We start from the raw sequence: 19,561 nt of genomic DNA, 5'->3' as shown, positions 1-19,561 counted from the left end.
TGTCATCCTGCCCCATTTTGAGATCAAAGATGAACACAGATTTTTTTTCCCTTTAATTAAATGATAAAACATCAATACAATACCAGTGATATAGGAGGTTTTCCCTAAAGGTTAGGAGAAAAGACAGGAACTACACTCCAGCACAACATGGCTAAAACTTAACATTTATTTGGGGGTCTAATGGACAGTATGGTGACTATAGTTAATAATATTGTATTATATATTGGGCAGTTGTTAAGAGAGTAGATCTTAAATGTTCTTACCCTTCCCTGCACCAAAAAGGGGTAATTATGTGGAGTGATGGAGATGTTATGGAATCCTACTGTTGTAACAATTTTGCAGTATATAAGTGCATCAAATCATCATGTTGTACACCTTAAACTTACACATGTTATATGTTATTATATCTCAACAAAGCTAGAATAAATTTAACGTTTAATATTAATTATTTCCATTGTTAAAATCCCTTTGGCTCTCCCTTATACTGAGACAGTCTCACTAGTTTTGAGAAATGTCCCTGCCTCCATTCACATTTGTGTACCATTTCCTTGTCTTTACTCCTATGCCATGTCTCTAACATCATTCCCAAGGATAAAAGAAGAAAAAAAATTAATTAATTTGTAGGCAGAGTTTTTGCTTCTTCACTTTCTCCTCAAACCTAACCTTTCTATATTCATAAAAATACCAGCTAATCAAGAGACTTCTACAACAGAGCTCCAGGCCATGTCTTCTGCTCAAAGGAGGAATAGAAACTCTGGATTCGTAGTTTTTCTTTTTCATGATAAAATTCTTGGATGTGGTCCGTTCTTCATCAGTCTCTGTAAGAATTATATAGAATTATCTTCCTCAGGATAGGAATTATTCAATTTCCCTTGGAAGAGAAAAATGGGTGCAGTCACTTTGCGTTTGAAAAAAAAGCGCAATAATTTCTGTTCAACTGTAGCTTGGCACACTAGTTTGTCTCCTAGGGGTTGGTTTGATAGGCATGATCATTGAGAGAAGAACTTTATGGGGAGGACTGCTTTCATAACCTGATTTAAGCAGCTTACTTACCATGTGGGAAGTTTAAGACCCTTAATAATGTCCACTGGATTAAAAAATTCATTCATCATGTAAAATTATTAGAATGAGTTAATCTATCTGAGGCACAGTTCTGATCATGCCACTTCCCTGTCCAAATTCAAAACAAAACAAAATAACAGCCATGAAAAGGTAATATAGTGATAATGCAATCTCAAAATGGACAAGTCCTATCCATTTTCCTCCTTTCTGTCCTAGGCCAATGTAAACATGGTGTACATAGCCTGCTATTAGGAATATTGCAACTGTGGTTCTTTTCCCTGGTTGCCCTATCCTTCCAATTCTTTACCCTTCCCCCCACCCTTACCTTGGTAGCATTCAATGTCCAACTGTTTTCCTCTTTTCCATTATAAATACTCTATGCCAGGTGCAGAACAATTTTATACTACAGAGCCTACTAATGATCACAACTACAAACCTAACCTATTAGGCAAGAGGGTAATTGAGTAGCTGGGCCTTGTTAAGGTAGTGTGTGTGTGTGTGTGTGTGTATGTGTGTGTGTGTGTGTGAGTGTGTGTGTGGCAGGTGATGGTGTCTACATTCTAACAAGGGTCCCAGCTTTACACTAAAGGAATAAAGTAGAAGTGGTTGCCTTGGAGGCCCCTGCAGGAGGGTGCAGGAGATACTGAGATTTCTCCAAAGAAGCACATTTTCCTTTGTTCTCCTATGTTAGTATTTCTGACATAGGGATGTACTTTCTAACTTACGTAGCCATTGAATGTGTTGGCTTTTTGTTTTCCCTGAAAAGTTATGAATAAATGGGTGTTATGCTTTGTAATCAGCATGAACCTTGTATAGAGTGAGTTTCAATGGGATAGACAGAGAGTATGAAGACACTGGATACTACCAAAGGGAGAAAGTGTAAAGAAATAGAAAATAACTGAGAATTAAATTAATATAGTAATGCTGTGCCTTATAATCAGCAAAATGTTGGAAGCAAGGAATACTTTACTGTGAGAGGCGTGAGGTTCACATCCCGAACCATTTAGCCACTCTGCTTCCCCACTGTTTTGAAGTCCAAGGCCAGTGGAAGCCATGTAGATAATACTGTTTCTTGATGAAGGTTAATTGAATCAGCAGTACTCATCAACACTTCACCTACAAGCTTCCAGTATTTAACCTCTGGACTTCATTGATGTAATAATAGTGTTTTGAATTAATATTCACCAGACTTGTACAAGTTGTCCACATACCTCGTGGATTGAACATTAACACTTAATTGATGTTAATATTAAAGCATAAAATAGTTAAGCTTCTGAAAGCTGGAGCTCTGATTTTCTGCTGAGACTGTTAACGAATAAAAATCTGTTATATAATTAGAATACCCCACGGTACAAATTAGTAAAAGCCAAGGTTAAGACAAAATATTAAAGACTATTTTTCGCATTAACCCTGATTATATCAACTGTGTAAACTTAGAGGAGGAATTTAAACAACAGGACAGAGACAACTCCTGGCAGAGTTTTTGCACATTTCTTTGCAACTAAAAGCATATTTCAGCCATCAAAGCTTTGTGTGGTCAAATTCAAATCCATGGATCAAAGTAGGGAGTGCAGACAGTACCCAGACTAAACAAATAATCAAAGATTCATTCAGTTACTCAGATGTCAAAAACAAGATTAAAGTTTCCTCTGTTTGATAGGAAATATTTCTGGCCTTGGACATTATGGATAATTTTTGTCTTTTGTTTTTTGGATGAGTTCCTTACTTTCTACAATAGCTAACTATGTATAGGTACATAATAACTATGTACTGGGCACTCTGGACCAGGCCTTGTGCCTCTGCCTTCAATGAGTTGGTCATCTACAACTGCTGACTTGCTCATACAGACATACACATAGAGATTCTTTAAAATAGGTGAGGATATTCTCAGAGTAAAAAGTGAGTACCAAGGGAGCCTGTTTCCTACAGGAGTTGGGGGAGAGAGCAGCAGGAGATGTGAGTCAGGGAAGGCTCCACAGAGCAAGGTATACATGAACTAGATCTTGTGGAACATACTGGTTTTGTAGGGATGGTGTTGGGGAAGACCTTTGAGAAGGCAGGAGAAGCATGAATGATGTAGAGAAATTGTCCTCCAGAGGTTTGCTGGGGGTACTTTAGAACAATAAACAGAGTCTAATAGGAGCAGAATCAAGAATCCATTACTGTTTTGTAAATAAGTTCATTTGTATCATTTTTTTAAATTCCACATGTAAGTGATATCACATATATTTGTCTTTCTCTGTCTGACTTACTTCACTTAGTATGATAATCTCCAGGTCCATCCATATAGCTGCAAATGGCATGATTTCATTCTTTTTAATGGCTAAGTAATATTCCATCACATATATGTACTACATCTTCTTTATCCATTCACCTGTCAATGGACATTTATGTTGCCTCCATGTCTTGGCTATTGTAAACAGCGCTGCAATGAACATTGGGGTGTGTGTATCCTTTCAAACCATGTTTTTCTGCAGATATATGCCCAGGAGTGGGATTGCTAGATCATATGGTAGTTCTATTTTTAGTTTCTTAAGGAACTTCCATACTGCTCTCCATAGTGGCTGTACCAACTTACATTCCCACAAACAGTGTCAGAGGGTTCCCTTGTCTCCACACCCTCTCTAGCATTTATCGTTTGTAGATTTTTTTGATGATGGCCATTCTGACCAGTGTGAGCTGATAACTCATTGTAGTTTTGATTTGCATTTCTCTAATAATTAGTGATGTTGAGCATCTATGTGCCTCTGGGCCATTTGTATGTCTTCTTTGGAGAAATGTCTATTTAGGTCTTCTGTCCATTTTTTTGATTGGGTTGTTTGTTTTTTTGATATTGAGCTCATGAGCTGTTTGTAAATTTTGGAGACTAATCCCTTGTCAGTTGCATCATTTGCAAATATTTTCTCCCATTCTGAGGGTTGTCTTTTGGTCTTGTTTATGGTTTCCTTTGCTGTACAAAACAGAAACAGACTCATAGACTTAGAGAATGAACTTATGGTTACCAGTGTGGAAGGCTGGGGGGAGGGATAGATAGGGAGTGTGGAATTGACATGTATACACTGCTATATTTTACATAGATAACCAACAAGGACCTACTGTATAGCACAGGGAATTCTGCTCAGTATTCTGTAATAACCTTAATGGGAAAGGAATTGAAAAAGAATATCTACATGTATATGTATATGTATAACTGAATCACTTTGCTGTACACCTGAAACTAACACAACAACATTGTTAATCGACTATACTCCAATGTAACATTAAAAAAATAAAAAAGAGGAAAAATAAAAATAATTTTAAGGCACATAAGAAAAAGAATCTATAACTGGATTCTTACCTTCTTTCTCTCATTTGTCCTGGTCTTAACTAAAACTTAACCTCTTTGTACAAGAGTTGTGAATGGGTCTAAATGAAGGAGAGACAGAAAAGATAAAACTGAGGACTACAAAAGATTTATTAATTATTGGTAAATTTATTTTCTGAAGCCTAGAGTCAAAAGAGAGTCAATTCTATTATGTTCCAGGGTGCTTCACTATAAGCACACATAATAGCTAATTATTGATCAGAAAAAAAGAGGGTCAGAAAGTCAGAGACACTTAAAGACTCATCATAACCCTCTGAGGTGTTATTATTCCATGTTCCAGATGAAGCTCCGAGGGGTTAAATATTTCATCAGCAATATCACAGCTCACTTAGGTTTGCACCAACTTGAGCAAAGGTCTCCTGATCCCTCGTTCTTTACTCCTTTTCCCCCACACCCACTGTCTCATGGAGTTGCAGGGACACACCTTCACCCTCCCTTACTCGGATGGAAGATACAGGTGATAGTTGTGTTGGCATTTAACAGATTCTGTTTCACTCATTAAAAATGCTGAGGTGGTGAACTTGTATCACTTCTATGGTTCCCAGTAATGTTTAACCTTAAGTTTAAAAAAATCTAGGAGATTAAAGAGCATGTTATCTGGCAAGTTCATTCCACCCCCAGTGGTTATTAATTTTGGAACACATCTGAATTCCTTCTCTGTGGCATATGCTTTAGCAGAGGAAAAGACAGCTCCAGGCCAGGGTCAGATTTCAAGTTCTCATCTGTTGGTACCACTACCAGATCCCTCTTTGTCGTCAACTTTTGAGATCTTCCCTGAGTACAACTTGGTTTCCGAAGTGCTACACAGTGCCCCTGGTCATCATTCTCTTCACACAACCACAATCTCCTCTCCTGGAAAAGCGTCTACTCTACTGAGCTTTGCTTTTGGAAAGAACTTCTCCCTGAGACCAAGTTGAGAGCGACTCTCTGGTGCCATACTTCCCAGCATGGAGGTGAAGAACTTTGAAGTTTGGGATTATGTCGTCTTTGCAGCCCTCTTTGTCATTTCCTCTGGAATTGGGGTGTTCTTTGCCATTAGGGAAAGAAAAAAGGCAACTTCAAGGGAGTTTCTGGTTGGGGGACGGCAAATGACTTTTGGCCCCGTGGCATTGTCTCTGACAGCCAGCTTCATGTCCGCTGTCACTGTCCTGGGGACCCCGGCTGAGGTCTACCGCTTTGGGGCATCCTTCATCATCTTCTTCATTGCGTACGCATTTGTGATCCTCTTCACATCAGAGCTCTTTCTCCCTGTGTTCTACAGATCTGGCATCACCAGCACATATGAGGTAAGACAACTACTTCCTTCATCTTCACTTTGGGAGGTAGTTGCTGTTTCCTCTCCACTTGAACATGTTTTGTTATTCTTGCTTTTTTCTCTAGTGATACACATTGTCTTGATGATAACACATGATAGTTGAAAAACACTCACTTATTTTCAGGGCAATTATACATCATGGGAAAAAATATTGCAGTGTTATTGGGGAAAGCTTAAGCTTTGGATACAGATACACTTGTATCCAAAGACATCTACAGACACCTACACTTTCCATCTGTAGAACAGAAATAACAAAGTCAAGCATGCCAGGCTACTTCAATGATTAAATGAGAACATGTAGGTAAACATCTAATATACTGTCTAACTTGTAGGAGATTCTCAATGAAGGAAAGCTGATGTTATTACTTGTATTATTATTAACATCAGTATTCTGCAAAGCACAAAGAACATTGTGTAGTGTCACTTTTCAGCTAAGAAAACGGAGATACAGATAAATGACTTAGTCAAGGTTGTACAGTGGATTGTACAGTTTTAGTAAAACAGTTCAGTTACTACATTAAACCAATTGCAAATATATAACTGAGGAGATTTGAGACAGTACAGATAGAGGACATATAAGCATTTCATTGAATTTAATTTACCATTTACCTTTGCCCTTTACATATTTTTTAAATTGTAGTACCCTAAAAAGAAGAAATTCAGATTGTGTAAAGTACATATTTTGGGACTGCCTCTTTCTTTATAAGAATTAGCAGTGTGGCATTAAAAGGGGTTTAAAGTATGAACTTTAAACTCAGGCTACTTGGCTTTGAATACTAGCTCTGCTGCTTAACTAGCTGTATGACTTTGGGAAAATGACTTACCCTCTCTGTACCTGATTTTCACATATGTAAAATAAGAATAATAAAACTACCTATCTTAAAGAATGTCTGTGAGGAGTAAATGAGTCATTATATGCAAATACTTTTAACAGAGCCTGGCAAGTTGTAAATGCCATGGAAGAGTTTTATATTATTTATCATTATTGTTCTTGTTGTTGTTACAGTCCCCAAATTTCTACCAATCTCTGTATAGAAACTTGAATTTATGTTTATTTGTTCATCATCCATCTTCTGCTACTTAGCCATAGATATTCTTACCAGGATCTTTTGAAGTAGTTAAAACTGAAAGGGTAGAGTCTATTTCCCGACCTCTTGAATCTGGGATGGTGACTTGCTTGTGACTTGCTTTGACCAATATCATGTGGCAGAAGTGATGTGTGAATTGGGAGCTTAAGTCTCATGAGGCTTATAGCTTCTGCCTTTGCCTTCTTGGAATGTTGTCCTGATATAGCTATGTCAGGAAGTGGGTCTAGTTGTTCTAGCTTCTGGAGGATGAGTGAACAAGTAGAGAAGAACAGAAGCACACTGGCCGGCAGCCAACACCAATCACCAGACATGTGAGTGATGCCATCTTGGATTTTCTCCCCCAGCTGAATTTCCCATTGATCGCAGCCCCATGGCAGCCCTTGATTCAGGAGAATCAAGTAGAGGAATCACCCAGCCAATCCTAATAATTGTGAGAAATATTAAGTCCTTGGTTTTTAAGCCATTGAGTTTTGGGATTGGCAATAGCCAACTTATTTAAATGCTTTGATATGCAGGGGGATTTCAAGACTAATCTATGTCATCTGTGCTACTTTGTCACTATCCTCTCCCGTGTCAAAGCATAAGGAACTGTTCTCACCCTCAAGTTATAAATTAGACTCAACTCATTTGCAATATCATACATTTTCATTATCTCCACTTGGACAGTTTATAATTGGTCTCATCATGTTGTCTCCACTTCACTTAGAGTTATTTTCTTCTTTGTCTTATCAAACACTAATAGATCTAGCATGCTATTATTTACCCTTAACACTACCTGTGAGCTGATGTCTACCTGCTTTCTCATTTTTCTTGGACTTCTTAAGCTAAATAGTTTCTGAACTACTTACTTCTCTCTAATCCAGACTTTTTCATTATAATGCCCAGGCTACTACTTCTTCCATAGTGTTTTCTAAGCATAGATTATACACTTTTTTTTTCTGTAAATTGCTTTCCTTTTAGTTCTCCTTTAAATTACATTTGTGGCATTTTAGTAATTATATTTAAAATTTGAGAAATTAGGTGTGTAGGTATAAGATATCATTATTGAGTATTATTTCAGTACAATAAATAAAGTGACAAAATATTTGTTGTAAATGGATATTTAGGGTGTGATATGGTCTAAACCAATGTTGTGAGGCCTTTTCAAGTCATTATAAGGATTGATGTTTACTCTCAGTGGGATGGGTCATTGCACTGTTTGGGCAGGAGAGTGCTGTAATGTGATTTGTATTTTAAGAATATTACTCTAGCTGTATGTTGAGGCTAATTATAAGGTTTTTACTGCTGAAGCAGGGGGTCTAGTTAGGAAGCTATTGCTGTAATCTAGGCAAGAATGATGGTATTAGCGTGGAGACAGAGGGGATAATGCAAGTGAAATTTTGAAAGGGTGGGGAGGAGGTACCAGGATTCTTTTATGAATTGCATGTGGGGAATGAGACAGAAAGAGGAGTCAAGGATGGCTCCATGATACTTGAACCAACATGAAAAGTGGACTTATTTCCTGAGATGGAAAATAGTGTGGCTATATCAGGTTTGGGGTTTTGAAAATAGTCAAACATGATGGTAAATGTTACCTGTGCTATTTTTAAAAGCAAGCACAAAGCATGCAACTTTTCTGCTGAACTTCCATTTTTACTTTTGACTGTAGTTAAAACTATACACCGATCCAGGATGACCATTGGATACGTGAGTGAGTGAATACAATCTTTCAGATGGAGAATTATGCAGTTTGAATAGTCTCTTATTTCATGGATGAGAAACCAGAGGCTTAGATAACAGAGTGAGATAGTGGCAAAGCTCAAACTAGAATTCAAGGTGTCTTACTTCTGATCTAGTTCTTTTTTTTTCATATATATTTTTCTTAATACTGTCTCTCTAGTTTGACTGAATTGACTGAATTTAGAGGAACTAAACTGAAATGTTAAAACCATTGACTTTTGCTGATTCCTATAGCAGTTTTCTCACTACCTTTCCATTTTTCAGGAACAATTTCCCCTTTGCTTTCCTAGACTTCATATGCCAAACAGTCCCAAAGCCAATATCACATAGTTTGGGTTTTGTTACATTTCTCCACTTCTGATACCACATTTTATATCAGTTATCTATTGCTGTGTAACATACCATCCCAAAACAAATTTCTTAAACCAACAATTTTACCTGCTCACAATTTTGTGGATCAGTAATCTGACCTGAGCTCAAGAAAGTCTAGTAAGACAGTAAGGTTCTTCTGGTCTTACTTGGGGCCATCTCTGTAACTGCCATCAGCTAGTGGGTTGGTTAGTGGCTCGTTGGTCTAGGGGAACTCAGATGGGACAGCTTGTAGCATACTACACTTGGTTTCATCCTCTAGTAGGCTATCCGGGTTCTTCATGTGATGGGAAAAGAATCCCTGTCAACCAGAAGACACAGCTCATTACAAGCAATTTTGCAGTCTCCACTTGAATCATATTTGGTAGAAATATCACCGTCTTAAGTTGTGTTCCCCCAGAAGCAAATTCTGAGACAAGGAGTTTAATGCAAGTCATTTTGGGGGGAAATGATTTTATTAAGCATTGGTAGGCAAGTGGCAAGTAAGACATGAAAAAAAGGGAAGCCAATAAATTTATGCTTTTGAGCAGGTTGTTATTGTGAGCAACTGAGGTTCTAGCTCACTGGGGATTTCTGGGGGACAATACAGATCACATATCAGGGTTGGTCTCCTTGAAATAAAAATAACTGGGATTTTTTGGTCCAACTTCCTTTTGTCATTGGCTGAAAGACAATGATAACACCCCCAAGCACTTCTAGTCTGCCCTGTGCAAGGGGTGAGATAAAGCCCTCAAGCAGAAAATCACGGTGCAGTTAGATGCTATCAACATGTACTGGGACAGAGAGTGCCAATAAGCTCCAGGGTCACACCCACAATGACTACTACACTCACTAAGATCCCACTATGTTCCTGTCCCTGCACTTGATGTTATCGTACACTATACCATTAGATCCTACAAATGCCAATTTTAGAAACAGGTGGCCATCATTTAGTGCAATAAACTAATCCTTCCAAGGACATGTGATTTGAACCCATGTTGTCTTCAGCTTAAAAGTTTTGCACTGTTTTTTATCCTATGATACCTGAGACTTTCAGTTTCTCTCTCAGTGACTTCCTTACTTCTTTAAAAATATTTTCCTCATAGCTGGTGCCCTCAGTCACACATCCACTTGATTATTACCTGACTCACAGTGTACTGAATGTGTTGTCTGAATAAAGATGGTCTGAAAATAAGGTGGTTCTTCCCTTGGGGGAAGGGTTGAGCAGTAAATTGGGAGATGTGGATTAGTGTGAAACTGAGTCACAATTCTGTCAAGAGGAGTTTTTTCTAGGGTTTCAAAGAAGGTTCCACCTTAAGCCATCAATCAACACTTACTTATGTATTATTTCTAGGAAAAGGACACATCAGTAAACTCTGGGTTAATCAAAATGATTTTTCTTAAATTAGATAAGAAAGAACTGCTACCAATTAGAAATTACTACCAAGAACTACCACCAGGATATTAAGTCCTCAAGTCATTTGCTACTTTTAACATTCATTTTGTTCATTCAGTACATGTTTATCATACACTGGAAGACAAATACTAGTGCCTTCTAGAATATTTGTTCAGGAATACCTTTCTTGACCTCCAACAGTAAATCAGATCCATCTGTTTAGTGTGTTCACACCTCCCTGTAGCTTTTTAGTACATACCATCACTGTAACTTTACTTTAGTATAAATTTGTTAATGGTCTCCTCTAATCTGTAAAATCCTTTGTGACATGAACTGTATAATATTTGCTATCATTGTATAGCAGAATGCCATATAGAGGGAAAGTAATAAATATTTGTTAAATGAATGAATACGTGAAAGACGAAGATAAAATGAATAAAATAAGACCCTGTTTACATGTACCAGGGAAAGTAAGTGTGGTAGGCTGAAAAATGCATCCCCCTCCCTCTAAAAATCATAATAAATGTTCTAATCCCAGGAACCTGTGACTGTCACCTTATATGGTTTAGAAAAAGAGATCTCTGTAAAGTTGAATAAATTAAGGATCTTGAGATGGAGAGATTATCCTGGTTAAACCAGGTAGGTCTTAAGTACAAGCACATTTATATGAGGGAGGCAGAAGGAGATTTGACAGACAGAAGAAAAGGCAGTGTGACCAAAGAGGCAGAGATTAGAGTGATAAAGCTAAAAGCTAAAGGACTGCCTGCAGCCACCCAAAACCCCAAAGAAACAAATTCTTCCCTAAGACCTCCAGAGGGAGCAGAGCCCTGCCAACACTTTGATTTTGGCCCAGTGAAATTGATTTTGAACTCCTGGCTTCCAGCAGAACTGTAAGAGAACACAGTTCTGTTGCGTTAAGCCACCCAATTTGTGATATTTTGTTACAGTAGCCATACGAAACAAATACAGTAAGCTACGCGAATCCAACACTAAAATACAAGGCAGCAGGTGATCAAGTGTTATTACATATGAAAGAAGTTTAATATTAGTTGCCCTAAATGCTCAGAGGAGAAAGTATGAGTAGGAACAGGAATGACAATTGGGCTATCCTTTTTTTTTGTTTGTTTTTTTACATCTTTATTGGAGTATAATTGCTTTACAATGGTGTGTTAGTTTCTGCTTTATAACAAAGTGAATCAGTTATACATATACATATGTCCCCTTATCTCTTCCCTCTTGCGTCTCCCTCCCTGCCACCCTTCCTATCCCACCCCTCTAGGCGGTCACAAAGCACCGAGCTGATCTCCCTGTGCTATGCGGCTGCTTCCCACTAGCTATCTACCTTACGTTTGGTAGCGTATATATGTCCATGCCTCTCTCTCACTTTGTCACAGCTTATCCTTCCCTCCCCATATCCTCAAGTCCATTCTCTAAGAATTGGTGAATTTGGAGAGAGGGAGGCTCTCTCACACTGAAAATCTGCCTACACAAAGGACAAATCTGCAGAGTACAAAGCATGCTGGTTGAATTATACATAATGATTTTACGTGGAGAATAAATCATGTGAGGGTTAGTGATGTGAGCTAACAAGAAGGGTGTGGACCAGACAGTAGAGAGTTTAGAATGTCAAGCCTGGGATGTGCATTTTGTTTTGTCAATGATAGAGAGTCACTGGAAAGTTTGAGGAAAAGCATGACATGACCAGAGCTCTGCTTTAGGAGAATCAGTGCAGCAGGTGTGTGGTTGGTGGAATGAGTGGGCAAGGCTTGGAATTAGAGAGGTCAGTTAGGGGGCTACTGCATTGATCTGGGAAAGAGGAAAGGAAGGCCTGAGCTGAATCTGGGGACTGTGGGGATATAAAAGGAAATAATGGCTTTGGCATATCTACTAGGAAGAGCCCTGGATAATGAGCCAGAAAATCTGGTTTTTATTGAAGCAATAACAATTTAAAAATAAAAAACATTTATCTTCTCTGACCATCAAGGGAAGCTTGAGCAAAAATTGAGTTTTACTATATCTTTGACTTTAAATAATCCAAATTTGTTTCCTTTTCTCCCAAGTACAGATAGCGTAAAATCATGTTATAAACTAAGCACTAAACTCAGAGAAATACCAAGAAAACAGAAAACCTCTTAGCAGCGCTTACATAAAAGTTGCTGATTCTTTGCACGTCCTTCTCTCTGTTCTTTCCAGTACTTACAGCTACGATTCAACAAGCCAGTTCGCTATGCAGCCACAGCCATCTACATTTTGCAGACGGTAAGGGGTAAGAGTTGCTGCAGAGGTGGATTGGGGAGTGACAAGTATGGGTTTGTTTATTTCAGGGGGCAATTAACACAATTAAAAGAAAGATTCAACACTAAGAAGAAACTACTTTCTTCTAGATAGCACTTTCAAGACAAATCATTATACCAAGGTATTTCCACATTTCATAGACCCCATATATCTGTACAAATAATGACAAACAAATATATATATGATAAACCACCAAGGGAAAAAAAGCTTTTTCTTAAATTTATTTTGAACTCTTATTTAACCTGTTCAAGTTGCTTTTGATATGAAATGATCTGGTAACTAATTCTGTTTTGTTTTGTTTTTTTACTAGTAAACTATGTTGAACCAGAAATACCCGTTTTGCTGAAAATCTGTTTAAGACTATACTCTCAAACCAATATTCCCACATTCCCCTTTTGGACTCCTCTCCTGGGTTCTAGGGTGCCCTTTTTCTGCCCCACACTTGCCTGTGGGACACCCTCAATGCATTTCCCGTGACTCACCAAGAACTTTCTGCTAGAAGCTAACTCCCTTCTCTTTTCTTAATCAAAACTCCCACTCACTGACTGAAGGATTTAAGAACAAGAAACTGCTCCTTGACCTGTCCATAGATATTTGTCTTTTAAAACCCCACATGGATCTCTAAATGGTGAAATTTCATTTAAAATTAAATGGGACTCCGTCCACTTCCATCAGTGTAGTGGCTGCAGGTCTGGGAGCTTGAAGATATACCCACTATGAAGATCACCCATGTTGGTAGTTTTCCCTGCATGGTGCTCTAATCACGGATTATTTCCATCTCCACTCTAAAATTTATGTTTCAAATTGCTAAAATGTGTTTGTGTCATGGTGATATGTGTATAATGGGGTAGTGGAAGGGTGAATCAAAAACTTAACTTGAACCCTATTTTCATATCCTTCAGAAATATACCAGATCTAGCCATAAAATCTCAAAATATGCAGCCATCTTAAAAGTCCAACACTCTTCTTCCATCACATCCTTATTATCCCTTCTGCAAATTAGTTACAGTAGCCAAGGATTTCAAAACAAGAGTGCCTGGGATTGAAGTGTTTGACGAAGAAGTTTAAGGAAATGTAGCTCTAAGGTCATAAGGAATTTTTTAGGCAGACTTACTTTCAGTGTCACTTTTCTCACTGTTCACCTGCTTCTTGTCTCTCCACCAGATTCTCTACACAGGAGTGGTGGTGTATGCTCCTGCTCTGGCCCTCAATCAAGGTGAGCTAGCGACACTCTCTTGCACTGTCCACCATTTTTATACATGCCTTGTCACCTTGAGAAATGTACACACAACATCTTGTTGAGGAGACATTCCTGTGGTTAGGGTGCTTGAATTACTGTAGTTGTCACAACATAAAGCTCTATAAACTGAACGCTGAAAACAATGCAAATAACTAGTTACCTGATTGTATCCACATGGTTCCAAACACCCAATGTGATTATTGCTTGTTTTCTAATCACTGAAGTTATGGCAATTTTTTTTGAAGTATGGTTGATTTACAGTATGTTTTGTTAGATTGTACATCAAAGTTATTCAGTTGTATATACTTTTTGTGCAAAGTATTTTCCATTATAAGTTATTACAAGATATTGAATATAGTTCCTCGTGCTATACAGTAAATCTTTGTTGTTTAGCTTTTTTTTTCTATTGGAGTATAGCTGCTTTACAATAGTGTGTTAGTTTCTGCTGTACACTGAAGTGAATCAGCTATAAGTATACATATATCCCCTCCCTGTTGGACCTCCCTCCCACCCTCCCCCCCAATCCCACCCATCTAGGTCATCACAGAGCACTGAGCTGATCTCCCTGTGCTACACAGCAGGTTCCCACCAGCTGCCTATTCTACACATGGTAGTGTACATATGTCAATCCTAATCTCCCAATTCATTCCACCCTCCCCTTCCCCACCCCCCATGTTCACATGTCTGTTCTCTACATCTGCGTCCCTATTCCTGCCTTGCAAATAGGTTCATCTGTACCATTTTTCTAGATTCCACATATATGTGTTAATATACAATATTTGTTTTTCTCTTTCTGACTTACTTAACTCTGTATGACAGTCTCTAGGTCTATCCACATCTCTACAAATGACCCAATTTCATTCTTTTTTATGGCTGAGTAGTATTCCAGTGTGTATATGTACCACATCTTCTTTATCCATTTGTCTGTCGTTGGATATTCAGGTTGTTTTCATGTCCTGATTATTGTAAATAGTGCAATGAACACTGGGATACTTGTGTCTTTTTTTTTTAATTTTATTTATTTATTTTTTATACAGCAGGTTCTTATTAGTAATCTATTTTATACATATTAGTATATACATGTCAATCCCAATCTCCCAATTCATCCCACCACTGCCACTCCCACCCCCACTCTCCTCCCTTGGTATCCATACGTTTGTTCTCTACATCTGTGTCTCTATTTCTGCCTTGCAAACCGGTTCATCTGTACTTTTCTTCTAGATTCCAAATATATGCATTAACCGACAATATTTGTTTTTCTCTTTCTGACTTACTTCACTCTGTATGACAGTCTCTAGGTCCATCCACGTCTCTAAAATGACCCAATTCCATTCCTTTTTATGGCTGAGTAATATTCCATTGTGTATGTGTACCACATCTTCTTTAACCATTCATCTGTCTATAGGCATTTAGGTTGCTTCCATGACCTGGCTATTGTAAATAGTGCTGCATGAACATTGGGGTGCATGTGTCTGTTTGAATTATGGTTTTCTCAGGATATATGCCCAGTAGTGGGATTGTTGGGTCATATGGTAATTCTATTTTTAGTTTTTTAAGGAACCTCCATATTGTTCTCCATAGTGGTTGTATTAATTTACATTCCCACCAACAGTGCAAGAGGGTTCCCCTTTCTCCACACCCTCTCCAGCATTTATTTTTGTAGATTTTTTCATGATGGCCATTCTGACCTGTGTGAGGTATGTATAGTAATGTGTTTCAGTAATCTCTTACTACTAACTTATCCCTACTCCTTCCCTTTCTCCTTTGGTAACAGTAAGTTTGACAATTTTGTATGGTACATACACAACCACTAAATAAGGTCATCTATAATATATGTCCTTTCTCAGCAATCTCATGAAGTTGATACTCTGAATACATGAGTAAAATGTGCTTGTAGTAATTATTTTAAGATTTATACCTGACCCCTTTGAAAGAATAGAATCCTAGGGAAAAAAAGGAAAGAAGAAACAAAAGTGAAAGAAATTTCATAATAATACCTGTAATATTAGAAGTCCTCAGTATTCAATTTAATTGTGCTATGTGATTATAATGAGAAATATTTATTCATGGTCAACGTTTAGGTGGTTTCAAAGTACTCAGACTAACTTTGTTAAGAAAAACAAACAAACAAACAATTGGTGCAGAGATTGGAAGCTCTAGAATATTAAGAGGAATAATTTGGCTTTTAGCATTACATGAAAATTATGGGCTGGGTTGAGGTATAATAATGTAATAAAATAATCTTTATCAGAGGTGAGAAAATTTAATGAGACAACTCTAATTTGATTTCCATTTGCGCACAAAGAACACAGACAAAAATATTGTGACTTTTTCCTCATAAAGTTTGTTCTTTTACTTAGAGAAACTTCTTTCAATATTTTTTTCTCCTTTCATAGTGACTGGGTTTGATCTCTGGGGCTCTGTGTTTGCAACAGGAATTGTTTGCACATTCTACTGTACCCTGGTATGTATCTGGCTGTGAAAAAGTATTTAGCACTATCTCCTAATATGGGATAAGGGCTAATTTCCAACAACGGGGCATCTAAGTATAGCAGAAATTGCTATTCCACAATTAAATAGAAATATGCTGGCCTATCTATCACAGTTTCCAGAGGAAGGTGCCATTGTTTTGTTTAAAATTCTTTTCAGTACCAGCCATTAATAGAATTTGGGCTCTGGGCTCATTTGAGAAAGCCATGGCTAAGAGAAGATTTAATGACAGAAATATCTCCGTGTTCAGAGGGTAGGTGACCATACACAACTACTGAGAAAAAAAAAATGTGCTCATTAACAGTGATTATAAAACATAGGTAGCATTTATACTTCACTGTCTACTGGTTGAGGAATACAAAATGCATGAATGAACGATCAAGGATGGCTGGTGTTTTGTAAAATTGAGATTCCACAACTTGTTTATGTCTCTTATAGATGGATAAGTTTGGATTACATTTAACATTTGGTCTTACACATGGTCAGTTTTAACCAAGGAACCTGGGTGGTATTGGCAATTATATTTATATAATTGTTACAATCGGTTTAGTTCAACAAACGTTCATTGAGCACCTATTATTTGCCATGCCCTGCAATAGAAATCTTTATTCTTCTGAGTCATTGGTACCATATATGGAGGCTTTAAGTAACCAGTTAAGAATATGGCAATGGTCCCCAGATAGCTGGATTCTCCTTCCTCCTTTACAGAGAAAAATAAAGTAATTGATATATTATCATATAGCACCATCCATGTATTTTGGCCTTGTGTGCATATCACTTACTCTTTTAACATATATCATGATAACATACAATTTAAAAATGCTCTTATCTCTATTTTCATACTTGCAAATCCCACCATTTCTTTGCACTACAGTTTTATCTTATTTTTTTTCCATTCCATTCTCACTACCATAATTCTATTCCAGACATACTCCTCCTACCTAAATTTAAAATAGTCTCCTATTCCTTACATGTCTGGCCATATGTGAAAGATTAGTGACTCTGAAGTAACTTCCCATAGGAGGATAAATAGATGCATTGCTTAGCAACAGTAATGGAAGCCAGAAACAATGGAATAATGTCTTCAAAGCACTGAAGGAAAACAATTGTCAGTTATAATTGTGTATTTAGCAAAACTATCTTTCAGAAACTGACTGTCAAGAACTGAGAGAAATTACCTCTAACATATCTTCCCCTGAGAAAAACCTAGAGGAAATACTGTGGGAAGAAGGAAAATTATCCAGTTTTTGATGGAAGAAGTAATGATAAGAAAATAAAATAGTAAACCTTTAGTAAGTCTAGTCAAACAATTTCCGTTGCTTAATGAAAACAACAATAATTTTATAGTATGGTATAATTTATATAGTATCTAATAATATAGTTTATAATATTATAATAATAATGATTACTATTATATGTAATTTTGAGATTAAGAAAAAGAATAACTTTCATTTGGACATCAATAGCATGTAAATCAGGAAGAGAGTAATTAGACTTAAAGATTTTTGTGGGTTTTTTTTTTGCGGTATGCGGGCCTCTCACTTTTGTGGCCTCTCCCGTTGCGGAACACAGGCTCCAGACGCGCAGGCTCAGCGGCCATGGCTCACGGGCCCAGCCGCTCCGTGGCATGTGGGATCTTCCCCGACCGGGGCTCGAACCCGTGTCCCTGCATCGGCAGGCGGACTCTCAACCACTGCGCCACCAGGGAAGCCCCTTAAAGATTTTTTTAATCCTTGAATTGCTGGGGATTAAGACATTTTAAAAATTTAGACTCTAAATGAAAAATTCATGGCAAAATTTCAAGCAGACTCATTTAAATAAAACAATCAGAGTAGAAAAAGGGAATTAAAACAAAGCAAAAATAAAACTGCAATTGATTTAAGAAAGAGAAGAAAAAAATACAGAAAAAGTAGAACAAATAGAAACCAAAAAGATGTCAGAAACAAGTCTGGATACTTTAATAATCACAATATACAAAAATAAACTAAATGTACTACCTCTTAATTGATTTCAGTGTTTCCCTCCACCCTGCATGCCTCTGTTAACTTAATCTTCTTAAAACATCCATCTCTTCACGCCACTTGACTGACCTAATTCTCTCCTTGCTTCCCATTGTTCACAGGATAAAGTGTAAACTTCTTAACCTAGTGTTGGAAATCTTTCAGTCTGTGAGTCAATCCACCCATCTAACCTCTTCTCACCACACCTTTGTTCCACCTCCTACCTCTTGCCGGAACACAAGCTTCAATGTCTCACCAAACTGGTGGCTCATTTATCTAACACTTTTGCTCATAGAGCAGTTTCTTTACTCTGTTAATCCTGTGGATGTGTAGCCTAGCTAAGATAACCAGTGGAAGAGATTTAAAAAAAAAGAAAGAAGTGATTCCTGCCATCCAAGAGTTTGCAATCTAGGGAGGTAAACAGTAGAACCAAAACAACAGACTGATTAAAATACCTAAGTGACACTCAAGGCACAGTCAGGATTGTAGATGAGTGGTGTGTGGGCGTGTGTGTCTCTTGCTGTATGAAGGAGTCATAGAATCAGAGAAGTTTTCATGGTAGCTTATAGCTACCTTAATCTGCCTTTTGAAGCACATTTGTTAAAGTGGTGATGAAGTGGTTTGTTCTCTTGCCCCAGGTCTAGCTCAAGTTCAGGTTTATGCATATAAACCATGCCAAGTAGCCTCTGAAAACTGAGGTCTTTGATATTTGGTCTTCATATCACTAAAATATGATATTGTGATTTGGGTTTAGAAGTCTTACTGTCTTTAAAGAAAATCAAAATACCACTCTTAGAAGGTGGAAGTAAGAGATTGCATATTTCTCAAATTGGAAATAGAACAGAATATAGAAACACAATGCATGTGGAAGGGACTTTTATGTCTATTTTTAAATTGCATTTTAACTTTAACTACACGAGAAATGAAGAGACAAATCCAGTGTCTTCTTTCTTCTCAAGATAAAGATGAAGCCTGTCATCTTTTCACAGAAGTTCTTGACACTCTGGGGGAGTAACTGGGGGTAATTCTATTTTTCAACGTTAAAAATACCACATCCTTTCATTCACATAGTGCTTATTCATTTTCAAAGTACTTTTAAAATATATCACTTCATTTAATCTTTCCTAATTTGCTCATGGCACCTTTGCCATGTTCCTAAGGGATTCTCCAGCAGCCTCTTTCTTTCCTCCTTTCTTCTTGCCCACATAGTCCCAACTAGAATTGTACATTGGAATCACCTGGGG

The 19,561-nt window shown here is 37.5% G+C and overlaps 1 protein-coding gene across 1 annotated transcript in view; it reads left to right on the top strand.

The window, feature by feature from the left end:
* Positions 1-5,373: 5,373 nt before the first annotated feature.
* Positions 5,374-19,561, top strand: part of SLC5A12 (solute carrier family 5 member 12) — a 45,040-nt gene continuing 30,852 nt past the window's right edge. Inside the window, exons 1-4 of the mRNA XM_033861666.2 lie at positions 5,374-5,712; positions 12,486-12,551; positions 13,752-13,803; positions 16,224-16,291. Of these exons, the coding sequence (XP_033717557.1) occupies positions 5,374-5,712; positions 12,486-12,551; positions 13,752-13,803; positions 16,224-16,291 (525 nt within the window). The remainder of the gene's footprint in view (positions 5,713-12,485; positions 12,552-13,751; positions 13,804-16,223; positions 16,292-19,561) is intronic.

This window comes from Tursiops truncatus, chromosome 8 (genome assembly GCF_011762595.2).
Source record: "Tursiops truncatus isolate mTurTru1 chromosome 8, mTurTru1.mat.Y, whole genome shotgun sequence".
NCBI lineage: Eukaryota > Metazoa > Chordata > Mammalia > Artiodactyla > Delphinidae > Tursiops > Tursiops truncatus.
The sequence above is the reverse complement of the archived record's forward strand: the minus strand, read 5'-3'. Positions and strand labels throughout refer to the sequence as shown.